The sequence below is a fragment of the Eschrichtius robustus genome, chromosome 16, assembly GCF_028021215.1.
Source record: "Eschrichtius robustus isolate mEscRob2 chromosome 16, mEscRob2.pri, whole genome shotgun sequence".
In the NCBI taxonomy this organism is placed as follows: Eukaryota; Metazoa; Chordata; class Mammalia; order Artiodactyla; family Eschrichtiidae; genus Eschrichtius; species Eschrichtius robustus.
Window position 1 is genome coordinate 69,610,585 of NC_090839.1, and position 25,839 is coordinate 69,636,423.

Sequence of the window (25,839 nt, forward strand, 5' to 3'; positions counted from 1 at the left end):
TCATTCACTGTATAGCCTCTGCAGGTAACCCAAAGGGGGAATTCAGTCCACACATGTTTTCTTTGGTTCCTTTCTCCTCCTCTTGTCACTCTAGTCATAACGTGGCATGGAAGTCATGCAGTTTAGATATCTGTTCCATTCACTGAATCTCTGTTCTGCTGTTAATTTTAAAATTCAAGAAAATTCATTTGTAAACATCCCAAGCCTCATTTATTGTCCTCCTGCCAACACTAACTATAGCAAAAATCAGTCTGCTTCTCACCACCATCCAGCTGTGTGGGCTGGTGGCCGAGCTGCTACACCTGTGAGGCCGGTGACCCATGAGGATCCAGGAGGGAAGTCATGACTAAGCTGTGGGCCTGTGATCAAGGCCAGATAGGGCTGAATGGTGGGGGTGTGGGGCAGCTAGAGGGGAGAGCGAGCTTTGCAATTTTTTGAAGACTCAACTTCATTTTAAATGATGCCACTTAAGTTCACAATAAGACCCCTGGAAGCTCACATGGGAAAAAGCAGAGCTGGGAATCAAGGGCTCTACGTTATAAAGGCAGACAAGGTGAGTGGTTCTCTGAACCGACTGACCTGGACTTGAATACCAGTTACACCAAGGAATTTGAGACCTTGGGTAAGTGACTTTAACCTTGCAGTACCTCTGTTTCCTTATCCGTAAAAAGAGATCAATATCTCTCTAAGATTTTTGTGAGGGTTAATTAAACTAATGCATGTTAAACCACTGAAGTTCCTGCTAAATAGTAAACAAGAAATTTTATCATGAGATCAGGCTCTATGTCACAGCTGTCATTTCTGGGAAGACCCTTCCCTTCCACAGATTTTAGTTTTCTCATTTGTAAAATGAGGCTAAGCCTAGATGTTCCCGGAAGTTTCTTCCAGCTCTAATTTTCTGTGATCATCTGCTGTAGAGCAGCTTGAAAGGGTACAACTCTGCCCCCTAGTGGTTTGTAGCTCTTATTTCTAGATACCATAAACAATCCCTCAGACTGATATCAAGACCTCCTTACCATTTTCTTTGCTTCACACCAATGTCTCACCAGGGGCCCTGGGCACTGGATTGGAAGCAGCAGCTCCCTTAAATTCTTTATGTCTTAGGATATGATGCTTGGTACATGGTTTTCCCTTAGTGCTCCTTTTAATGATTTTATTAGTATGGTCACAAGTTTGATGTCTACAGTACATTGATAACATAGCTGGATACAAATATTTTAAATAAGTAAAATTATGTAAGTGTGTCAAGTTTTAAAACGTCAACTCTGAGGGATCATGCATTTCCCATGCATTTGCAACTGCACCCCCAAATTGCACAATTCAATCTGTGCTTATCTTCACTGGGTTTCAGTGTGTGCCTCAGCTAGGTCGGGGCAGGAGTGTTGTGCCTTTTTGCAGACCCAGACTTTCAAGAGCATCGGTTTTGAACTCAGGCATTCCATGGAGCAAGGTGGCAACACTGGGTTTTGCTCTGGTTCAGGTAAATACCCAGTAACCGACTACTGCTTGTGTGAGCCACTTGATCCCCCAGGGGCTTGGGTATATTGATATTCCTCCATGAGGCCAGCAGGCAGTTTCTGTACCTGTGTTTCCTCCCTGGGGGAAAAGCCTAGAACTGAGGTGTGCAGTCTTCCAACATGCTGTCAGTGATATAGCTGGAACCAAGATGGGATTCATAGTAACTTTTTTCATCGAAAGTATTAACAGTCCAAGCAACAACCTGAATGCCTTTAGCTGACCACTTCTTCAAGTAGTCCCTGGAGAAAGAGGAAAAACCAACCTTGTTAGAATAATGCCAATTGTCTCAGGAATCTACAATGGCCACTAAATATGGTGTTCACTAAGTACTAACAGCCCCCAGAAAGAGCCTCTTAACTGGCCTCCGCACTGCAGCCAGAGGGTGTTCCAAACCCAGCATGAGCACCTCCTCCACGCCGCTGTGGCTTTAAACGCTTCAGCCACTTGCTGAAGACCCCCCCACCCCGAACCCCTACCGGAGGCTGTACCTAGCCTAGGCCCACCTGTCTCTTTGGCCTCATCTTACGCCACATTCCCCCTTTCTTTTCTGTGCTGTACTCTGTGTGCGTACTGATCTTTCTTGCAGTTCCTTGAAAGAACCAGGCCCCTTTCTGCCACAGCACTTTTGCACGTGTCTTCCCCTCTGACTTGGACCTCCACCCCCAAACACCTCATTTCCTATGCACCCTTCAGATCTTAGCTCAGCTGTTACTTCCTTGGGGATGTTTTCCCTGACTCCCTTGACTAGGACAAATTAAACAGTATATGTGCACTGTTCTCTCTTATACAGCATTTATCTTAGCTCTAATTTTATGTTTATTGGATCTTTATTTGATTAGCATCTATCTCTTCCACTTGACTATAAACTCCATGAGGGCAGACTGTGGCTTTCTTTCTTTACCACAGCATCTCAGCTTCTTAATACAGTACCTTGCAATACTGCAGGCATACAACAAATATTTATTGAACTGAATGCACACATGCCTGAAATAATATGAAACTTAGAACTGTAACCACCTGAAATACACAGCTATAAAATTGCCAAAATAAAGATTCAGAGATTGCTAGCAGGTTAGGGAATGGAAAGTTTCTTGGATGCAATGGAGTAGAGCCTGTAATATATAGGGGAGCAGGAGAAAAGTTGGGATAGATGAGGTAGGTGCCCACAAGACATCTTCATTGTGGTTCTGCCCTGGATCCTATGTTGGTTTTTAAAGGGAGCCAATCACAAGGAAATACAATCTCTCTGTCTCTGTCTCTGTCGTCATAGTTTGGCACGTTTACTTTTTCTTTAAAATGCACTAAAACCCAAGAATATTTGATCAACTTGTTTTGGAAACAGTGAAATATGCCTAAACTCTTCCCACCTAAGAAGCTAGTGGCATTTCAACTTAATAAAGGCATGGTGGGCTTCGTGGGTGGGAACCAATACAGGTGTCCACTGTTAATCCTCCCTTTTCAAGAAGAACATTCAGGAAATGTATCAGAAGATAAAAAAAATCTTCCAACTTACGGAGATACAAAATCCTTTTGTATGAGGAAAGCTGAAATTCCACACAAGTACCACAAGATATTATGCATACTCCAATCGAGCAAAATGTCCAATGCCACAAACATGGACTGTTTCCAGAAAGTATCAAAGCGTGGTTTCCCATCTCCTGTATGGCTAAGGCTCCAAGGTCTGTGAATTAAAGCTGTTACTACATTCTGATCTGCTTGTCTCATCTGAAAGGAATTTTGGAAAATAAAGCAATTATCATATCTTAAGGCCAATACCTCTCATTTGTTCGTTAGATTTAGCCAATGTACTCAGTCTGTACAAGGAGGTATGCTGCCCCCCATGTCTACTAAATAAATACTCCATCATAAACCCTTTGAGAAAATAATGTGTTGAATGTAAAGCATTTAATATATAGTATAAATGAGAACACTTCCTCCACAATCCTAAAAGAACTGCAATACTATCTTTAAAATGAGAACATTATAACCTCAGGGTCAAATTTTAATAATGTCACAAAGAGTAACTTTCAATTGGATATTGATTTAAATTATGGCCAGAGACAATTAGAACACAATGAGGATGGAACCATGATCATTTCAAGATGGGCTGGTTAGCTTTTGATCCTTGTTAGAGAAAACGGCTGAAAAAAAGTTGTGGGGGGCGGGGAAATGGGGAGAGAAGTGGGGGCAGGGACGAGGACAGAGCAACGGACAAATGGGGGATATGGACGGAATTCTCTTAGTCTGTGCTCTATGGTCCTCTGGAAAAGGTATCACACATTTTAAAGGCCTCTGGTCAAGGAAGTTTGGGAAACACTGATCCAAATGTCTAGAAGCCCCAGGACACTATTCATCTCAATGACAGTTTATATCCCAGCAGGCTCCACCCTTACTGCAAATTTTTAAATACATGCTGTGTTGGTCACTGTTGAAGAACCAACTCATTATTTTAGAAACTGGTAAATAAAGGACAGGATTAAGCATTTATTTGCCTACTGGGTAGCTAAATAGTAGATGAGAGATCCTCTTTATAGAAGTATTCCATCTAGCTAATACACGAAGAAGAAACGATAGACTTAGAATATTGACACTTTAAAACCTCTAGTAGGGACTTCCCTGGTGGTCCAGCGGCTAAGACTCCGCATTCCCAATGCAGGGGGCCCGGGTTCGATCCCTGGTCAGGGAACTCAATCCCACATGCTGCAACTAAAGATCTGGCGCAGCCAAATAAATAGATAAATAAATAAATATTAAAAATAAAAATAAAACTCCTAGTAAATTGCCAGAGCTGGCCACTGGCATCAATAACAGCTGCTGACAACTCGACGAGACAACCTGACATTATGCACCCCCTGATGGTAGAAGACCCTTACCTAAGAAATTATCTTACCAAGAATAATTGAACCTAATCGATCAAGCCTTCAGCTCTCACTACCAATTTATAGGAAATATACAGAGGAGATGAATGTGTTAAATTGTACCAGGGCATAATTAGCAAAATCCAGACTTCGGTAAATAAACTCTACAAAACAACCTGGTTTCTTCAATAAATACATGACAAGGGGGATTTATACATTGGATATTTGATGATCTTAAGGACTTCTTGTTAATGGTTTTAGATGGGATAATGGTATTGTGGTTATGTTAAAAAAAAAAAAAAGGAATCACTTTTTAAAGATACTTAAGGCAATTTTCATGGATAAAATGATATGATGTCTGGAATCTGCTTCAAAATAACCCTGGGGAGGAGGCGGAGTCAAGATGGCAGTGTGGGAAGATGCGGAGTTAGCTTCTCCCCACAACTAGGGCGCCTGCCGGCTGCTGGTGGGGGACTCTGACGCCCAAGGAGACGGAAGGAACCCCAAAGTGAACCGGTAGGATATAGGGGGACTGAGAGGGGAGGAGAAGTGGAGGCCAGACAGGATCAGCGCCCCTGAGGCCGGGGAGATCAGGAGATGTAGGCAGGAGGGGCCTTCCAGGAGGAGGGGAGAGGAGCGGAGGGTGATCGACCAGCCCACTCAGGCTGGGGAGCCTGCTGAGCTCCCAAGCTGATCCCCTGACCTCCAAAGCCCCCTCCAGGCCGCATGGGTCCTTGGGGGCATAGGAGGGAGGTCAGGGAGATCAGGAGAGGCAGGCGGGAGGGACCCTCCCAGACCAGAGGACCAGGAGAGGAGAGGAGGGCGTCTGCCCCACCCACTCAAGCCCAGGAAGCCTGCTGGGCTCCCAGGTGAGGTCCCCTTCCCTCTGAGACCAGGGGTGGGGGGCACGCCTGGGTCCCTTCTGTTCCTTGACCCTAAGCCCCACCCCCCACAGCCCCCAGGGCCTTTTCCAGCCCTGTGGGTCCTGAGCATAGGCCCCGCCCACCACCCAAACCTCACCCTTGCTTAGGTCCTACTCTCCACAGCCAAGGCCTTCCTCCCAGCCTTTTTTTTTTTTTTATTTTCCCTTTTTTATTTTCCCTCCTCTTTTTTAGCATTGTGGTACTGATGTACCTTCCGGTTGTTGATTCATCTATATTTTTATTTTTATATTCTTTCTAATGTATCTGTTAGTTTCCTAGTCTAATTTTATTTTTTACTTTGTTATTGTTCTCTCTCTTTTTTTTTTTTTTTTTTTTTGCACCCCCCACGTGGCTCACAGGATCTTGGTTCACAAGCCCGGGGTTGGGCTGAAGCTCCTGCAGTGGGAGCTCCGAGTCCGAACCACTGGACTAACAGAGAACCTCAGACTCCAGGGAATATTCATCAGAGTGAGGTCTAACAGAGTTCCTCATCTCAGCACCAACACCCAACTCTACCCAATAGCCTACAAACTCCAGTGTTGGAAGGCTCAGGCCAAACAACCAGTAAGACAGGAACACAATCCCACTCATTAAAAAAAGAAAAAAAAATGAGACGGCAAAAAAATACGTCACAGATGAAGGAGCAAGGTAAAAACCTACGAGACCAAATAAATGAAGAGAAAATAGGTAACCTACTAGGAAAAGAATTCAGAGTAATGATAGTAAAGATGATCCAGAAACTCAGAATGGAGGCACGGATTGAGAAAATACCAGAAATGTTTAACAAAGATCTAGAAGAACTAAAGAACAAACAAACAGAGATGAACAACACAATAACTGAAATGAAAAATACACTAGAAGGAATCAATAACAGAATAACTGAGGCAGAAGAACGAATAAGTGAGCTGGAAGACAAAAAGGTGGAAATAGCTGCCAAGGAGCAGAATAAAGAAAAAAGAATGAAAAGAATTGAAGACAATCTCAGAGACCTCTGGGACAACACTAAATGTACCAAATTTGAGTTATAGGGGTCCCAGAAGAAGAAGAGAAAAAGAAAGGGTCGGAGAAAATATTTGAAGAGATTATAGTCAAAAAATTCCCTAATATGGGAAAGGAAATAGTCATCCAAGTCCAGGAAGCACAGAGAGTCCCATACAGGATAAACGCTAGGAAAAACACACCAGGACACATATTAATCAAACTAACAAAAATTAAATTCAAAGGAAAAATATTAAAAGCAGCAAGGGAAAAACAAAAAATAACATACAAAGGAATCCCCAAAAGGTTATCAGCTGATTTTTCAACAGAAACTCTGCAGGCCAGAAGGGAGTAGCAGGATATACTTAAAGTGATGAAAGAGAAAAACCTACAACCAAGGTTACTCTACCCAGCAAGGATCTCATTCAGATTCGATGGAGAAGTCAAAAGCTTTTCAGACAAGCAAAAGCTAAGAGAATTCAGCACCACCAAACCAGCTTTACAACAAATGCTAAAGAAACTTCTCTAGGCAGGAAACACAACAGAAGAAGAACACCCACAAAAACAAACCCAAAACAATTAAGAAAATGGTAATAGGAACATACATATTGATAACAACCTTGAATGAAAATGGATTAAATGCCCCAACCAAAAGACACAGACTGGCTGAATGGATACAAAAACAAGATCCATATATATCCTGTCTACAAGAGACCACTTCAGACCTAGGGATACATACAGACTGAAAGTGAAGGGATGGAAAAAGATATTCCATGCAGATGGAAATCAAAAGAAAGCTGGAGTAGCAATACTCGTATCAGATAAAATAGACTTTAAGATAAAGACTGTTACAAGAGATAAGGAGCGACACCACATAATGATCAAGGGATCAATCCAAGAAGAAGATATAACCATTATACATGTTTATGCACCCAACATAGGAGCACCTCAATATATAAGGCAAATGCTAACAACCATGAAAGGAGAAATCGACAGTAACACAATCATAGTGGAGGTCTTTAACACCCCACTTACACCAATGGACAGATCATCCAAACAGAAAATAAATAAGGAAACACAAGCTTTAAATGAAACAATAGACCAGATAGATCTAATTGATATTTATAGAACATTCCACCCAAAAGTGGCAGAATACACTTTCTTCTCAAGTGCACATGGAACATTCTCCAGGATAGATCACATCTTGGGTCACAAATCAAGCCTTGGAAAATTTAAGAAAATTGAAATCGTATCAAGCATCTTTTCTGACCACAACGTTATGAGATTGGAAATCAATTACAGGAAAAAAACTGTAAAAAACACAAATACATGGAGGCTAAACAGTGCACTACTAAATAACCAAGAGATCACTGAAGAAATCAAAGAAGAAATAAAAAGATACATAGAAACAAATGACAGCGAAAACATGATGACCCAAAACCTATGGGACACAGCAAAAGCAGTTCTAAGAGGGAAGTTTACAGCAATTCAATCTCACCTCAAGAAAAAAGAAAAATCTCAAATAAACAATCTAACCCTACACTTAAAACAACTAGAGAAAGAAGAACAAAGAAAACCCAAAGTCAGTAGAAGGAAAGAAATCATAAAGATCAAAGCAGAAATAAATGAAATAGAAATGAAGAAAACAATAGCAAAGATCAATAAAACTAAGAGCTGGCTCTTTGAGAAGATAAACAAAATTGATAAACCCTTAGCCAGACTCATCAAGAAAAAAAGGGAGAGGACGCAAATCAATAAAATTAGAAATGAAAAAGGAGAAATCACAACTGACACTGCAGAAATACAAAGGATTATAAGAGACTACTACAAACAACTATACACCAACAAAATGGACAACCACGAAGAAATGGACAAATTCTTGGAAAGGTATAAGCTTCCAAGACTGAACCAGGAAGAATTAGAAAATATAAACAGACCTATCAAAAGTAATGAAATTGAAACCATAATTAAAAATCTTCCAACAAACAAAAGTCCAGGACCAGATGGCTTCACAAGCGAATTCTATCAAACATTTAGAGAAGAGCTAACACCGATCCTTTTCAAACACTTCCAAAAAATTGCAGAGGGAGAAACACTCCCAAATTCATTCAACGAAGCCACCATCACCCTGATACCAAAACCAGAAAAAGATATCACACAAAAAGAATATTATAGCCCAATATCACTGATGAACATAGATGCAAATATCATGAACAAAGTACTAGCAAACAGAATCCAACAACACATTAAAAGGATCATACACCATGGTGGAGTGGGATTTATCCCAGGGAGGCAAGGATTCTTCAATATATGCAAATCAATCAATGAGACACACCACATTAACAAATTAAGGAACAAAAACCATATGATCATCTCAATAGATGCAGAAAAAGCTTTTGACAAAATTCAACACCCATTTATGATAAAAACTCTCCAGAAAATGGGCACAGAGGGAACCTACCTCATCATAATAAAGGCCGTATATGACAAACCCACAGCAAGCATCATACTCAATGGTGAAAAACTGAAAGCATTTCCTTTAGGATCAGAAACAAGACAAGGATGTCCACTCTTGCCATGCTTATTCAACATAGTTTTGGAAGTCCTAGCCACAGCAATCAGAGAAGAAAAAGAAATAAAAGGAATACAAATTGGAAAAGAAGAAGTAAAACTGTCACTGTGTGCCGATGACATGATACTGTACATAGAAAATCCTAAAGATGCCACCAGAAAACTACTAGAACTAATCAATGAATTTGGTAAGGTTGCAGGATACAAAATTAATGCACAGAAATCTCTGGCATTTCTATACATCAACAATGAAAAATCAGAAAGAGAAATGAAGTAAACACTTCCATTTACCATTGCAACAAAAATAATAAAATACCTAGGAATAAACCTGCCTAAGGAGGCAAAAGACTTGTACTCAGAAAACTATAAAACACTAATGAAAGAAATCAAAGATGACATAATTAGATGGAAAAATATACCATGTTCTTGGATTGGAAGAATCAATATTGTGAAAATGACTATACTATCCAAAGCAATCTACAGATTCAATGCAATCCCAATCAAACTACCAATGGCATTCTTCACGAATTAGAACAAAAAATTTTACAATTCGTATGGAAACACAAAAGACAAATAGCCAAAGGAATAGCCGAATAGCCAAAGCAATCTTGAGAAAGAAAAACGGAGTTGGAGGAATCAGGTTCCCCGACTTCAAACTATACCACAAAGCTACAGTAATCAAGACAGCATGGTACTGGCTCAAAAACAGAAATATAGATCAATGGTGTAAGATAGAATGCCCAGAGATAAACCCATGCACATATGGGCACCTAATTTATGACAAAGGAAGCAAGAATATACAATGGAGAAAAGATAGCCTCTTCAATATGTGGTGCTGGGGAAACTGGACAGCTACATGTAAAAGAATGAAATTAGAACACTACCTAACACCATACACAAAAATAAACTCCAAATGGATTAAAGACTTAAATGTAAGACCAGACACTATAAAACTTAGAGGAAAACATAGGAAAAACACTCTTTGACATAAACCAGCAAGATCTTTTTTGACCCATCTCCTAGAGTAACAGAAATAAAAACAAAAATAAACAAATGGGACTTAATTAAACTTAAAAGCTTTTGCACAGCAAAGGAAACCATAAACAAGACAAAAGACAACCCTCAGAATGGGAGGAAATATTTGCAAATGAAACAACAAAGGATTAATCTCCAAAATATACAAACAGTTCACGGAGCTCAATATCAAAAAAACAAACAATCCAGTTAAAAAATGGGTGGAAGACCTAAATAGACATTTCACCAAGGAAGACATACAGATGGCCAAGAGGCAAATGAAAAGATGCTCAACATCACTAATTATTAGAGAAATGCAAATCAGAACTACCATGAGGTTTCACCTCATGCCGGTCAGAATGGCCATTATCAAAAAATCTAGAAACAATAAATGCTGGAAAGGGTGTGGTGAAAAGGGAACCCTCCTGCACTGTTGGTGGGAATGTAAATTGATACAACCACCGTGGAAAACAGTATGGAGGTTTCTTAAAAAACTAAAAATAGAACTACCATATGACCCAGCAATCCCACTACTGGGCATATACCCTGAGAAAACCATAATTCAAAAAGAGACATGTGGGGCTTCCCTGGTGGCGCAATGGTTGAGAATCTGCCTGCCAATGCAGGGGACACCGGTTCGAGCCCTGGTCTGGGAAGATCCCACATGCTGCGGAGCAACTGGGCCCGTGAGCCACAACGACTGAGCCTGCATGTCTGGAGCCTGTGCTCCGCAACAAGAGAGGCCGCGATAGTGAGAGGCCCGCTCACCGCGATGAAGAGTGGCCCCCGCTCGCCACAACTAGAGAAAGCCCTCGCACAGAAACAAAGACCCGACACAGCCAAAAATAAATAAATAAAAAAAATAAAAAAAAAAAGAGACATGTACCACAATGTTCATTGCAGCACTGTTTACAATAGCCAGGACATGGAACTAACCTAAATGTCCATCGACAGATGAATGGATAAAGAAGATGTGGCACATATATACAATGCAATATTACTCAGCCATAAAAAAGAAACGAAATTGAGTTATTTGTAGTGAGGTGGATGGACCTAGAGTCTGTCATACAGAGTGAATAAATCAGAAAGAGAAGAACAAATACCGTATGCCAACGCACATACATGGAATTCAAAAAAAAAAAAAAGATACTGATGAACCTAGTTGCAGGACAGGAATAAAGAGGTAGACATAGAGAATGGACTTGAGGACATGGGGTGGGAGGGTGAAGCTGGGGTGAAGTGAGAGTAGCATTGACGTATATACACTACCGAATGTAAAATAGTTGGCTGGTGGGAAGCAGCAGCATAGCACAGGGAGATTGCCTTGGTGTTTTGAGATGACCTAGAGGGGTGGGATAGGGAGGATGGGAGGGAGGCTCAAGAGGGAGGGGATATGGGGACATGTGTATGCATATGGCTGATTCGCTTTGTTGTGCAACAGAAACTAACATAGTATTGTGAAGCAATTATACTCCAATAAAGATCTATTAAAAAAAAATAACCCTGGGGATAAATGGGGTTATGGATGAAACAAGCTGGATTATGGTTAAAGGAGGGCTTGCTGTAGTATCTATGTATTTGCATATTTCAAATTATGCATATTTTAAATTCACTATAAGACTTATTTTTTAAAAAGGTATATTCTGCTGTTACTTAGTGAGACATAGAAATATATAATTCATTCTGTTCTGAGAATGTTACCAAAGTAATGTGAATGAGCCTATAAACAACATGAAAGAAGGAGCTAAAAAGGAATCATGGTATTTTAAAATGGGGTACGAGTACTTTCCTCTTCCTGAATTTTTGTTAATTTAAAAGAGGAGTCTCTTCACAGATGCAGAGAACAAACGTATGGACACCAAGGGGGGAAAGGGGGCGGGGTGCGGCGTGGTGGTGGTGGTGGGATGAATTGGGAGATTGGGATTGACATCTATACACTAATATGTATAAAATAGATAACTAATAAGAACCTGCTGTATAAAAAATAATAATAAAATTCAAAAAAAAAAGAGAAGTTTCTTAATTGATTCAGTTCAATTTAACGGGCATCTATCTTATGCTTATTTAGCTCACTGCTATTATTACCACCAACTAACATAATATTATATACAACAAAAATCCAGAATTTTACCTTATAGATAACTTCTGGCAAGAAAGAGCAGACAATACTATTATTGTATAGGTGAGGAAACTCCATATATACTTTCTTTAGAGCATCAGTAGCCTGTAAAAGAGATTCATGTATTTAAAATCTATTAAAATGTAGTCCCGGGCTTCCCTGGTGGCACAGTGGTTGAGAATCTGCCTGCCAATGCAGGGGACACGGGATCGAGCCCTGGTCTGGGAGGATCCCACATGCCGCGGAGCAACTAGGCCCATGAGCCACAACTACTGAGCCTGAGCGTCTGGAGCCTGTGCTCCGCAACAAGAGAGGCCGCGATAGTGAGAGGCCCGCGCACCGCGATGAAGAGTGGCCCCCGCTCGCCGCAACTAGAGAAAGCCCTCGCAGAGGAACAAAGACCCAACACAGCCAAAAAAAAAATAAATAAATAAATAAATAAATTTATAAAAAACACTTAAAAAAAAAAATGTAGTCCCAACCAGTAACTACTATATATAAGTACAACTCTATTAAGTAAATCAGAAGTTTACTAATATATGGGGGTGTTCAAAGGAGTATTGGTAGGTTGCATTATCCACTAGGATGCATTTTAAACTCACATCAGCAGATAAGGAAGAAGCTGGGGTACTGCTGCTTTACTACTTTGTTGAGAGGCTCACCTCCTTTTGTCATACTTTGGAAAAGTATGGCAGACTACAGGCCAGTGGAGGTTGGAAGCAAAATTTTAAAATCTTTTCCTTATACTCTAGTTTAGCCACTAGGAAAGGTCCTTTTATACCCACAACTCTATCTCCCTCTGCCTTTCCTAGCTGAAGTGGGAGTCAACCAGTCTGCAAACTAGAAAGGGTAGATTTTCTCTGTCTAGGCGACTGAGAGGAAACATCATCCATCATCAACATGGAGGGAGAAGCCATGGGACAAGGGAGAAACTGGGAAGAGTCTCCCAACTCTTCCCAAGAAGAGCAGAGGTTTCTTTTTGCAGTAGACCAGCTACCAAATGAAGAAGAAATGGTAGAATTAAAATACTGATATTTTGTAACCTCTAGTGAATCAACAGATTTGGCCACTGAGCCACAGTAGCAGCTAACAACAGAGATGACCAGACGTTAGGTGGAATGTAATGTTGCTACATCATAATTCTTGAAGTACCCCTAATTTTTGGAAAGTCACACATAACCTATAACCACATATAAGCAACTAAATGCATTCCCCAAAATAAAAAAGAACACAGAAATTATTCATGTCATGCTTCCCTTCACTAATATGACAGAGTGTGAGCTATAGAGCCGAAGTTGTTTTCTTGCTGTGAACTAACACGCACCATGTGTGATGCTTCATCTACATTCTTTATCTGATTCTCACAACAACCCTATGTGGTCATTTCTTACATTGTTCCCATTTTGCCCATAAGGAAACAGAAGCTTATCAAGGTTAAGGTTACACTGTAGTAGGTGAGAGTTTAATCACAATCTCCAAAGCCCGTGATCTTGGCTCCTGTATTCTACCGTCTCCAATTTAATGCCAACACTTGTTCCTTTATACTCCCATTTTTAAAATTAATTAATTAATTTATTTTTTGGCTGCTCTGGGTTTTCGTTGCTGCACGCGGGCTTTCTCTAGTTGCGGCAAGTGGGAGCTACTCTTCATTGCAGTGCACGGGCTTCTCATTGCTGTGGCTTCTCTTTGTTGCAGAGCATGGGCTCCAGGCGTGCGGGCTTCAGTAGTTGTGGCATGCGGGCTCAGTAGTTGTGGCTCGTGGGCTCTAGCGCGCAGGCTCAGTAGTTGTGGTGCATGGGCTTAGTTGTTCCGTGGCATGTGGGATCTTCTTAGACTAGATCTCAAACCCGTGTCCCCTGCATTGACAGGCGGATTCCTAACCACTGTGCCACCAGGGAAGTCCCTATGCTCCCATTTTGGTGAATTAGATCACTGTGTTCTGCCCAATGCTTCCCAAACCATCTGTGAACACCCAACCAGAAAGCTCAAATAGCTGGAAAAAAAAAAAATTTCTTCCCCTCCCTCACCCCTCTTTATTCTAAGAAAATAATCATGAAGATCAGTACACCATGCGTAAAATGTAGGGCCTATCAAGGTTCCCAAACATGGGCTGTTATCCTCAATAAAACCCGAGGTGCTCATTAAAAATCTTGTTACTTGACCCCATGACCCTGGCCATTTTTTAAGATTTAATCTCTGGGTGGAATGGCCTAGGAATCTGTATTTTTAATATGTATTCCTGGTGATTCTGATGCAGACTGACTGGAAAACCTAGACATATAGAACTATCAGTTTACCAGAATAATAAATTAGCCAGAGCACCATTCTCCTCTTTCTTCAAAAATGGGAGTTTATTGTACTTAAGTTAGAGGCTCATATTTCAGGTTTTAACAACTGGTTTCAACAATATCCTGGGCTAATTAAAAAAAAAGTTGGTATCATCAGAACTCTCCATCAGTAGATGGCCATTACTGATTATAATTATTGCTGGGGGAAAATACCCAAGCTGTACAACTACATTTGTACTTGAAAAATGTATTCGTACTTGAAAAGCTGGTTATGAGAACAAATGTAATCTGAACCATATTTTACCATTGATTTCCACTGCAATAATGTGTTTTTATGAGTAAATGCTCTAAAATTTAAGCAAAATCTTATTTAAGAATGTAATACAAAAAAAAAAAAGAATGTAATACATATTTTAAGAAATTATAATAAATAAAAGTATAACTACTCAAGTCATAGAATAACAAAACTATACATAAGGGATAGAAATCATACAAAAGGGATAAATCCTTATAGAAGACAAATATCCTCTTAGCTATCAGAAGCTTTAAATATAGGAGTTTTCTTTAAATTCAGTCCAGAGTTGTCTAAGACTCTTATCAGCCAGATGTAACTGGTCTTGTATCCAACTCCTGGAGCCCTTTTTATGAGGTTACTTAAATGGTCTGTTCAAGAAGTGCCTCTTTACTGTTTATTTAATATCTTTTGTAAATGTTTTATGCAAATAAAAGAAACCTGACTCTTCTATTCTGTGCTAATTGTCGAATACTGGGAATTGTTAAATGGTTCCATCAAAGGTTAAAAGGTTAAAAAGGTTCCATAATTTACTGTTTCCTTGAAGATGTGGATTTTTGCACTGTAAACTTCCATTAAGCAAATATAATTTGTAAAAATAATTTAAGAATATAAAAAATAAAATATATAGTTAATTTTGGAACAAACTAGCACTTAAATAAAGCTGTCTTTTCCAAAGTGGTAAAGTTTATGGTATAAACTGTACCATATTTGCATGGCCTTTGACATCAAAGAAGATCGTGAGGTTATGGTCTAGGCACTCTGCAACAGCTTCTCTCAGGGTAGGAATCTTTTCATCAGGGAAATCATTCCTATAAGAGAGGGAAAAGGAATAGTACATTGTAGGAACAAGGAAAAGATAAAAGTTTAGTGAAACAGACATTTGAAAAATGTCTCCCAACCAAAGGAAAAGAGTGTTTTCCCCAACTTCCTTTCTCCAACCATACCAACGTCCAAGGATAATATGTTCTTAAACCAAATTAAAGATATTCTTGGCCACAAAACAGCAACAACAAAAATCATTTATTTTTTAGGCAGTCACTGGATTTATAATATAATTAGTAACTCTACTCACTAAAGGGCAGAGTATATGCCATCTTTGGAGAACTCAGACTTAAGATTGTACTTTCCCTAATAGAACCTTATGCAGGAGAAATTCCTAGCTATATATACATCTGTTAACTGTATGGTTGTGCATTTAAGTGCAACTGGTTAAAATAAATAATTTTCTAATACATAAGTTTCTGAAAAAGAAAAGGAAAGTTAAGTGCCTGACCCATAAGAAATCAGCTTTTCTCAAATAACAAAATTTCACTCTACATGACTTAACTTACGCTAATTCAATGGTATTAATTCAACTCTAAGATCTTGGTTTTAAAAAAGATAAAGATAAATAGTACAGCAAATTCTGCCAGCCACTCTATTCAGTGACTATTCCCTGGGAATCAGAGACATGAATTTGCTATTCCTCTGGCTAGTCTTAGTTGCCATGCTCCCCTCTCAGGATGAGCATTTTACCCCACTGAGAGAAATTTTTCCTTCTTTTCCAACAACATGGTCTCTAAACACAAGCCAATTATTTGGTATTTAAGCAAAGAAAATGCAACCTTTCAACTATGGAACAAAGACTGCTTGGGTTAAAGACATTAAGATGCATATTGGCTCCAATATCATGCCTTCTTCAAGTATTTTAAGGGTGATGCTGACCCTAAGCATTTTTTGCATTAAGTGTTGACTTTGAATTTGACATCTTATTAGCTACAATGTCACTGTAATATTAAAACCAGCCTTCCCCTTGCCTACAGCTGAGCAATGAAATATCTGTAACAGCAGAGAGCAATTCCAGCAGCTTGGACTCAGAACTTTCAAGTGTTATCAATATTCTTTCTAAAGTATGACTTCCTCTGGCTGACTTTTAATTTCTTTCAGTTCCTAGGAAAATAAAGTCTGAATCATCTTTTAGGGAGGACTACAGTTTAATCACTGGGTCAAATAAATTGACCAGAGAATTGATACGACATGAATTACAGTAAGAACACATTTTTCGGTATTACAAAGACAAGAGGAGAGGGATTTAAATAACCACATTCCAAAGTATATTACCCAGATACCAATTCCAAGGTGTTTATAGTTGTTAATGGTGGGAAGGGCATGGGTTCTGTGGTCATATACATTTGAGAAACATTAAGTTAAAGGCAAGAATTGATTGACGTGAACTGTTTATCCCCAAGGGGAACGTCTAAAGTATAGTGTTTGATCTTATTTGATCATAGAACCCTTTTCTTCTGGAACATCTTATACGATTAGCTCTGATATACATACACACACACACACCCCACACATACATATATAAATTTATATGACAGTACAAAGTAATTGTCACGTTAGAGTACTGTCTTGAGAATAATTCTGAAGCCAAATTTGGCCTCAGTGGGAAAAGATGAAAAACATTCATGCCACATTTCTGTTGTTCCTGGCACCTGCCAATTACTTGGGAAACCTGTATATAGCTGAAAACAAAACACAACAAAACAACTCTTCTGGAGCAGAAGATGTAATTAGAAGGTGCCAGTGTCTTTCTGTGATGTCCAACACAAGTTGAAAGATATGTTTAGGTGACAATACACCACTTACCTTAATCTGTGATTTGCTGCAGGATTAAGCTTCCTAATTTGTTCAAATGTCAAATCACACAATCGACCGGTGCCATCAGTTGTCCTATCTACCGTGCTATCGTGCATTAAGACAGGAATCCCATCAGAAGTAAACTCAAGGTCCAACTCCACGCCTGTTGCTCCATTCTTAGCTGCCTTAACAAAAACACCAACGATATTAATGTCACGTGGCCACAGATGTCATTTTGTAATCTAAACACTAAAGGTGACCAACAGGGGGGCTTCCCTGGTGGCGCAGTGGTTGAGAATCTGCCTGCCAATGCAGGAGACATGGGTTCGGGCCCTGGTCTGGGAAGATCCCACATGCCGCGGAGCAACTGGGCCCGTGAGCCACAACTACTGAGCCTGCGCGTCTGGAGCCTGTGCTCCGCAACAAGAGAGGCCGCGATAGTGAGAGGCCCGCGCACCGCGATGAAGAGCGGACCCCGCTTGCCGCAACTAGAGAAAGCCCTCGCACAGAAATGAAGACCCAACACAGCCATAAATAAATTAATTAAAAAAAAAAAATAATCTGTTTAAAAAAAAAAAAAAAAAAAAAGACGACCAACAGGGCTGGCTAAGTAGATAGTTTCTCTTACTGATTCTATTCCCTTCCTATACCAAAGAGCAACCCAACCTCTTTTCCATGGATGTTAACCTTACTTCAGGGTCCACCCTTACGGATTCCTTAAAAACTTCAATTTCCCCACTTTTCTCACTCTCAGAGTGGCAGATGGGGAGACTTCTGGAATTTGTTTTCTCTGGTTGCTTTAACTATACAGACCATTAATGGCTTACAATTACAAATATTTAGTCACATTTCACTGTTTACCTACACTCTCTTTGGTGCAGTATCTCTGATGATTCCCCTGTGTTTGTTGATTAGTTGGATATTGCACTACCTTGGCATAAACAGGACGAGTCAGGTTTCTGCTGGTTTAATTCCATCCTCTAGAGCAGAAACACCAAGACTGCTTCTAGAGGACACTAGATTTTGTTTATGTGAGCAGCACTGGCTGTTGGCCAACAAGCTGGTAAGCCCGATAAGGCATGCAAGAATTTATCTAAAAAGAGAACATGAACATAAAGTTTGAGGGGCCATGCTCCTCTGAGACACACTATCCAACATTTGCTTCCTTGGCTTCTTTGTCACAATGAAGACATGAAACACTCATTATGATCAAGACTTTAAAGTTAATTTTTTTTTTAAATTATGCAAACATACATTGCAAACATACATAGTAGTATACAGCAAAAAAAAGACTTAACGGATGTTAACATTTTGCCATATTTGCTTCAATCTCTTGCTGCCCTAAAACAATAATAGCTATATTATTTATTGAGCCTTTTATATTTGTCAGGCACTATTCTAACTGCTTTAAATGTATTAACTCATTTGATCCTCACAACCCTTCAGGAGGTACTATTAACATGCTCATTTTCAGAAGAGGAAACTGACAGTGATTAAGAAACTTGCTCTGGGTTACACAAACTAGGACGTGGTAGAGGCTACACTCTCAACCACATGACTTTACACATGACTTTACTATCACACTACAGATACAGCTAAAATCCTCCTCCCTTCTTCTCCAGAGGCAACTGCCAAGTGGATGTGCATTATTTCTATATCATTCCCTTACAGGTCTTTATATATTTACTACACACTTAAGTACCCGTAAACAACATACAGCACTGTACTAGTGCATAATAAGCATTCAATAAACATTAGCCATTGTTTTTTTTTTTTTTTTTTCATGATATTGGATTTGGCAGTGTTTTCCTCGATATGAAACGAAGGAACAACAAAGGTTCAGCTAACAAAAAAATAAACAATTTGCAGTACATAAGTTAAAAAAAAAAATGTGAATTTTGTCAAAAGCTTTTTCTGCATCTATTGAGATGATCATATGGTTTTTCTTCTTCAGTTTGTTAACATGGTGTATCACATTGATTGATTTGCGTATATTGAAGAATCCTTGCATCCCTGGGATAAATCCCACTTGATCGTGGTGTATGATCGTTTTAATGTGTTGTTGGATTCTGTTTGCCAGTATTTTGTTGAGGATTTTTGCATCTATATTCATCAGTGATATCGGTCTGTAATTTTCTTTCTTTGTAGTGTCTTTGTCCGGTTTTGGTATCAGGGTGATGGTGGCCTCATAGAATGAGTTTGGGAGTGTTCCTTCCTCTGCAATTTTTTGGAAGAGTTTGAGAAGGATAGGTGTTAGCTCTTCTCTAAATGTTTGATAGAATTCACCTGTGAAGCCATCTGGTCCTGGACTTTTGTTTGTTGGAAGATTTTTAATCACAGTTTCAATTTCATTGCTTGTGATTGGTCTGTTCATATTTTCTGTTTCTTCCTGGGTCAGTCTTGGAAGGTTATACCTTTCTAAGAATTTGTCCATTTCTTCCAAGTTGTCCATTTTATTGGCATAAAGTTGCTTGTAGTAGTCTCTTAGGATGCTTCGTATTTCTGCGGTGTCTGTTGTAACTTCCCCTTTTTCATTTCTGATTATATTGATTTGAGTCCTCTCCCTATTTTTCTTGATGAGTCTGGCTAACATTAGCCATTGTTATTGTGTTTTTTAACATGTTTTTAACTGTAAAATAGTCAAATTTATTAATTATGTCCTTTATAGGTGGAGATTTGTCTATCTTATTTAAATCCTTTCTTACCTCCACTTATAAACAACTATTTTCTTCTAGGCTTCAAAGTTTGATTTTCACATATATGACCAAGATTTCCCCCTCTAAAAACTCCAATTCCATCACTAACTGGCTATGTCATCTAATTACAAATATTACTCTAGCCTCCGTTTCATCATTTTTATGATGATACTTCTTTAATGATCTTAAGAGTTGTGAGGATTTAGAAATAATGTATGTAAATCACCAAGCTTGGTGCCTGGCTCAGAGGTGGCACTCAATATAAGTAACCTATTATGACTAGAAAAACACTTATGCCTCAGTGAAAAAGTCATCACATAAGATGTAATGCTTACATTTACACTGATTAAAAGGTACATCTTTTTATAAGATTAAAAGGTATATCTTTTCTAAGTTTAATAATGCACCGGTAAATCAACATGGGTTATATATTTTATAACATAAAACAAGATCACATTTCCAGTATTCACAGTGCATCTCTCTCATTGTAATACAAATGTTAACCTTATTACTTGATGCTAGTAATTCGGTTCAATTATACTTTCATCCATTAGGGCCATTTTTACTTGGCTACAAAACAAAAAATAACAATGGTGAGACACTGTATTTTAGCAAGAATACTAAAGGTAATGAGTTCATTTATTTGTCTTTTCTGTGTAGTTTATTAAGGCCAAAAACAAAAGTTCTATAAAAGAATCACCATACTAGAGCTTCTTAGACCAGATCTTCTAATGACTGCATTCAACTTTCTTTCCCAATACTTTTATGTAGAGGCAAAAAGATAAACCCCTGAATCTGATTCATATATTAGTATGTACTTCATACTCTTATTTCAAGAAGTTTCTTATAATAGTATTTTTCTTCTAAACATACACACTTCACATAAACTAGTCTACATAAATACTGTAATTTATTAAAACTTTACTTAAGATGTTAGTTTGAAACTATACTAATAGTTTAGTAATAGAATAGTATAGTGTAGTATAGTTATAGAAATCAGATCAATGATTGCCTTGGGGCAGAGGCAAGAGTAGGGGTTGACTCCAAAGAGAACACAAAGGAACATTCTAGGGTGATGGAAATGGATTGAGGTGCTGGCTACCCAGGTGTAAATATTTATCAAAACTCATCAAACTGTATACTGAAAATGTATCTTTTATTGTATGTAAATTATACTTTGACAAAGTTGACTTAAAAAGTGTCTGCTTTAATAAAGTCATTATACTTATATGGCTTTTGACATACTATTCACATACCATAAAGTTCATCCATTTAAAGTATACAGTTCAATGGTTTTTAGCATATTTGCAGTTGTGCAACCATCACTACAGTCGTTTTCTGAACATCTTCATCGCCCCAAAAAGAAACCCCATACCCATTAGCAGTCAGTCCCCACTTCTCTCTCCAACCCTCCTAGTCCCTGGCAACTACTAATCTACTTCTTTCTCTATGGCTTTGCCTATTTGAGACATTTTATTTAATAGAATTATATAATATGCAGTCTTCTGTGACTAGCTTCTTTTACTTAGCATACTGTTTTCAAGGTTCATTCATGTTATAACATGTATGGGGACTTCATTCATTTTTCTTGCTAAATAATATTCCATTGTGTGGCTATATCACATTTTATTTATCCTTTCATCAGCTGATGGACATTTCTGTTGTTTCCACTTTTTGGCTATTATGAATAATGCTATGAACATTCCTGTTCAAGTTTTTGCGTGATGCATGTTTTCAATTCTTTTGAGTATATACCTAGGAGTGAAATTGCTGCTTCAGATGGTAATTCTATATTTAACCTTTTTCTAAAAAATTAATTAATTAATTAATTAATTTTTGGCTGTGTTGGGTCCTCATTGCTGCGCGTGGGCTTTCTCTAGTTGCGGCGTACAGGCTTCTCATTGCGGTGGCTTCTCTTGTTGTGGAGCACGGGCTCTAGACGGGTGGGCTTCAGTAGTTGTGGCTCGCGGGCTCTAGAGCACAGGCTCAGCAGTTGTGGCGCATGGGCTTAGTTGCTCCGCGATCTTCCCGGACCAGGGCTCGAACCCGTGTCCCCTGCATTGGCAGGTGGATTCTTAACCACTGCGCCACCAGGGAAGTCCTATATTTAACCTTCTGAGGAACCGCCAGACTAGTTTCCCACCATCAGTGTATGAAGGTTCCAACTGCTGCATAATCTTGCCAATACTTCTGTCTGTCTTTTTGATTATAGCTGTCCTAGTGGGTATGAAGTGGTATTTCACTGCGGTTTTGAACTGCATTTTCCTGATGGCTGATAATGTTGAGTATCTTTTCTGATGGGCTTATTGCCTATTTGTACATCACAATTCTTCCAACAAATATTTATTGAGTGTCTACTATGTATCAGGCACTGTTCTAAGCAGTGAGGAGAGAGTGGTGAGCAAGAAAGGAACATGGATCTTACACTTTAGTGGGGAGAAACAGACTATACACATGTTACATGTATTATGATAGTGATAAATGTTTGAAAAAGAAAGTATAGGGTAATGTGAAAGTTAAGGCAGGTGGGGGTCACTAGACAAGGCAATCAGGGAAGGCCTCTTTAAGAATATGACATTTGAGCCGAGACCTTAGTGATAAAAGGGAGTCAACAATACAAAGATCCAGGGGAAGAGTTTTCTAAGTAGAAGAAATGGCAAATATAATACAAAGGCCACAAGGTAGGAAGGAGCCACAAAGTATTGATTGCCTACCCAGATCTATTCCCTTTCTTCTTCCCTGCTGGTAGAGAGCTGTTCTTTCCCCAGTGTTCAGCTTTCTCCTCTGCTGTAAGTGGACTATTCTCAACCCCTCCATGTGTGTCTGTCAGAGAGAGTGAGAGAGACTGACTGACTTCTGGGAAAGACTTACGGAAGAGGGAGTAGAGCCTTTTCTTGAGGCTGGATGCTGATATGTAAGAATGTGACTCCTGGGGCTGCAATGGCCACCTGGCAACTACAATGAGGGCTAGTAAATATGCTGCAGGTGGCAGAGCAGATAGATCAGTAGAAACGGTGTCCTCCACAATCACAAATTGAACAGCTGAATAAACCATCCTGGAAGTCACCTCTCCCACACACACCTCTTGCTATGTGAGATAGTCCCCTTACTGTTTGAAATACTTTTAAGTTATATTCTCTATTACATGAAGCCAAAAGCATCATTAACAAACACCCAAGGTGGTTTAAACAGAGATAGTTGGGGCTTTGAGAAAGGTCCAAAATGGAAAGGTGTTTTGATTTTACCTAATTGCAACAGAAAAACCACTGCAGGGTTTTAAATATGGGCAGGATATAATCTGAATTATACTTTTAAAGCTGCACTCTGGCCCCTCTGTGGAGTGGACTGTGGGTTTGACTTCATGCTTCTGTCACTGTTTATAATCGTGACTCTGTTTTTGGAATGCATTCATTTCACCTCTCTCAAGTTTTTCCTTCTCTATCTATTCTATAATCTACCAGAAATTCTACCACTGTCAGAATGTCTTCCCTGACTTTTTACATAATAGAATGTTTAAGAATATCAATTATGAGCTGCAAACAAGCAAAGCGAAGAAGAAAAGGACAAAAACCAAACTTTGAAGGAAGTAAACTACATATTTCTTTTGAAGTCAAGAGGGAGGACGTGACCTTGTTTTCTGCAGCTAAATTCTGTCATGGCTAAAATGTTCACTGATAATGACCTTGTATTTGAACAAGCTAAATTACATCTCATTTCCTCTTAAAACCAGGAATCAGCTTGGCGCAATGTTATTTATCATAATTACATATATTAAAGACATGTTCAACCTAAACATACAAGACATGAATGGAGTTTAGCTATAATTCCCTTGCAACACAACAGGATATGACACACTATATGTATATGTGTATTTCGCATACATACTTCCTCATTTAATGTGAGGTAGCCTATTTCATCGAATCACAACCGATTAGGTGGATATTAACATTATTCCCATTTTACAGGTGAGGAAACTTAAGGTCAGAGCTGGGACTAGAGTAAGGAGCGGCACCCTAGGGTGCCTTGCTTGCTACATCCTACCCATGACTCTGACTGGGACACAGAGCGCTTAAGTAACTTGTTCATTACACAATACTGTCTGTCCCTAGCTGGACAAAGAAAGGACAGTCAGTCCAAATTTTACATCCTGGAAAACATTCTAATCTATGTCAAAGAGCACTGGGACTTGTAATCAGAAGGCTGAATTCGAAAAGGAGCTGTGTGTGTTTGAGCCAGTTTTCCTACCCACTTAATGTTAAAATAATGTTTCAGGGAAATGAGAGGATCAGATATATTTCCACATACGCAAAAGTGCCTAGACAACTGCAAAGCTCTCTCACTATGCAAGCTGTTATTATGATGAAGTCCAGAGACTGCCAAGAGAGCCTTGTGAAAAGGGGAGGCAGAAATTATCAGGAGTCCCGCTGCTAGTGTTGTCTGACCATGGGGAAAGGTGATAAGGAGATGACTTGGATAATTTGGAGGACAAGTAAAGACAGCCACTGTGAAGGTGATCCATTTAGAATATGTTAGCTAACCACTGACCAAGACTCTACTTAACCTGGCCACATTTCCTACTTCATTCACACACCAGCCTTTGCTTTGTCCCTTGAAGTCAGGCCATATACTGTCTATTCTGTTACATGAGGATTCCAATATCATTCCCACCTCAGGACCTTTGCACTTGCTGTTCCCTTTTCCTGGAGCACTTTTCCCCCAGATCCATGGTGGGCTCCTCATAATCCCGGTCTCAGTTCAAAGGTCACTTCTTCAGATAGGATTTCTGTCTAAAATGACCCTCCCGTCATTCCTTATTCGGTAACCCTATTTCTTCATTGCACTCATCGCTTTCTTAAAGTACCTTATGTTTGTTTAAGACCTGTCTCCCCTACTCCAATGCAAGCTCTGTGAAAGCAGGTACCCTTTCTGTCTTGTTCATGACCATCCTCAGTACCTGGCACATAGCAAATATGTTAAGTATTTGCAGTGTTCTATAAATACTTGGAGATTTTCCGGAATTCAGAGGGATCGAGGGTCACTTGAATGTATTCCTTGTGGACAAATGGGGAAGTGGTAAGGCTATCATGAAAAGGCTGGGGAACCTTCGGAAGGACAGGTATAAGTCCAAGCTCCCAGGAGGCGCGCAGGGGCGGGAGGAGTGGAGGACTCACCTGCCGAATGGCCGCCAGCGTGTTCTCGGGCGCGTCGTGGCTGCCGCCGCGGTGGGCGATGGCGGAGACGCGGTCCCGGGGCCTGAGCACCTGCATGGTCCTGAGGGAGGGCACCGGCTCAAAGCTGAAGAGGCGCAGCAGGAGGTAGAGGCTGCCGGTGAAAAGGCAGGCATTGAAGGGACTGCGCGTCACCAGCAGCAGCACCAGCATCAGGAAGGAGAAGGGGCCCATGAGGCCCCCCTGTTCCTCCCAGAGCCACATGCCGGCGCCCGCACCGGCACGGACGGGAGTCCCGGTCCCGCCGGGCTCCGCGGACAGGAGACCAAGAAGCTACGACGACAGCCCAAAGCGCGGACCGCAGCTGTCACCCTTTAAGTGGACCAGCGCCGCACAATGGCGGCCGCGGCTACTTCCGTAGAAGGAGCCCGAGGTCCAGCCAATCAAGGCCGAGGATCTCCAGAGCTCGGGGCGTAGCAGCTGCCAAGGCAACGGAGGCTGGTCCGAGCTCCCGGCTGGCGTTCCAAAGTACGTTCCAAAGTTTTGCGTTATTCTGTAGTCCGGACTTCCACCGGGGCTTTCAAACTCTAGAAGCAAGGCGAGGGATATGACAGCAGTCTTAAGGTCGTAGGACTGGACAGGATCTTAATGACTCCATTTTGCCGTCAAGGAAACTGCCCAGGGAACTTTGAAGGGGGCAGGACGCTTACACTATTTATTCATTCAATTCAAGGTATGCGAACAGCACTCCGGATGCTCAGGACAACGACCGACAGGATCCCTGCTCTC

The 25,839-nt window shown here is 40.1% G+C and overlaps 1 protein-coding gene across 2 annotated transcripts; it reads right to left on the minus strand.

The window, feature by feature from the left end:
• Positions 1–1,125: 1,125 nt before the first annotated feature.
• Positions 1,126–25,462, minus strand: GDE1 (glycerophosphodiester phosphodiesterase 1). Of its 2 annotated transcripts, XM_068565563.1 has the most exons (6): positions 25,054–25,462; positions 17,196–17,371; positions 15,268–15,373; positions 11,994–12,086; positions 3,032–3,243; positions 1,126–1,757 (listed from the first exon to the last, which is right to left on the minus strand). In XM_068565563.1, the coding sequence occupies exons 1-6, from the start codon at positions 25,312–25,314 to the stop codon at positions 1,610–1,612; spliced, it is 996 nt and encodes a 331-aa protein (XP_068421664.1). In that variant the 5' UTR covers positions 25,315–25,462; the 3' UTR covers positions 1,126–1,609. The 2 variants fall into 2 exon arrangements, with proteins under 2 accessions (XP_068421664.1, XP_068421665.1); XM_068565564.1 differs by lacking the exon at positions 11,994–12,086.
• Between the last annotated feature and the right edge of the window lie 377 nt (positions 25,463–25,839).

Coding starts and splice junctions, on each gene's coding strand:
- GDE1 (XM_068565563.1), bottom strand. CDS start 25,314: ATGTGGCTCTGGGAGGAACAGGGGGGCCTCATGGGCCCCTTCTCCTTC. Junction 17,372..25,053: donor CGCTGGCGGCCATTCGGCAG/GTGAGTCCTCCA, acceptor GTTTTTGTTAAG/GCAGCTAAGAATGGAGCAAC. Junction 12,087..15,267: donor TCAAAGGCCATGCAAATATG/GTACAGTTTATA, acceptor TCTCTTTTACAG/GCTACTGATGCTCTAAAGAA.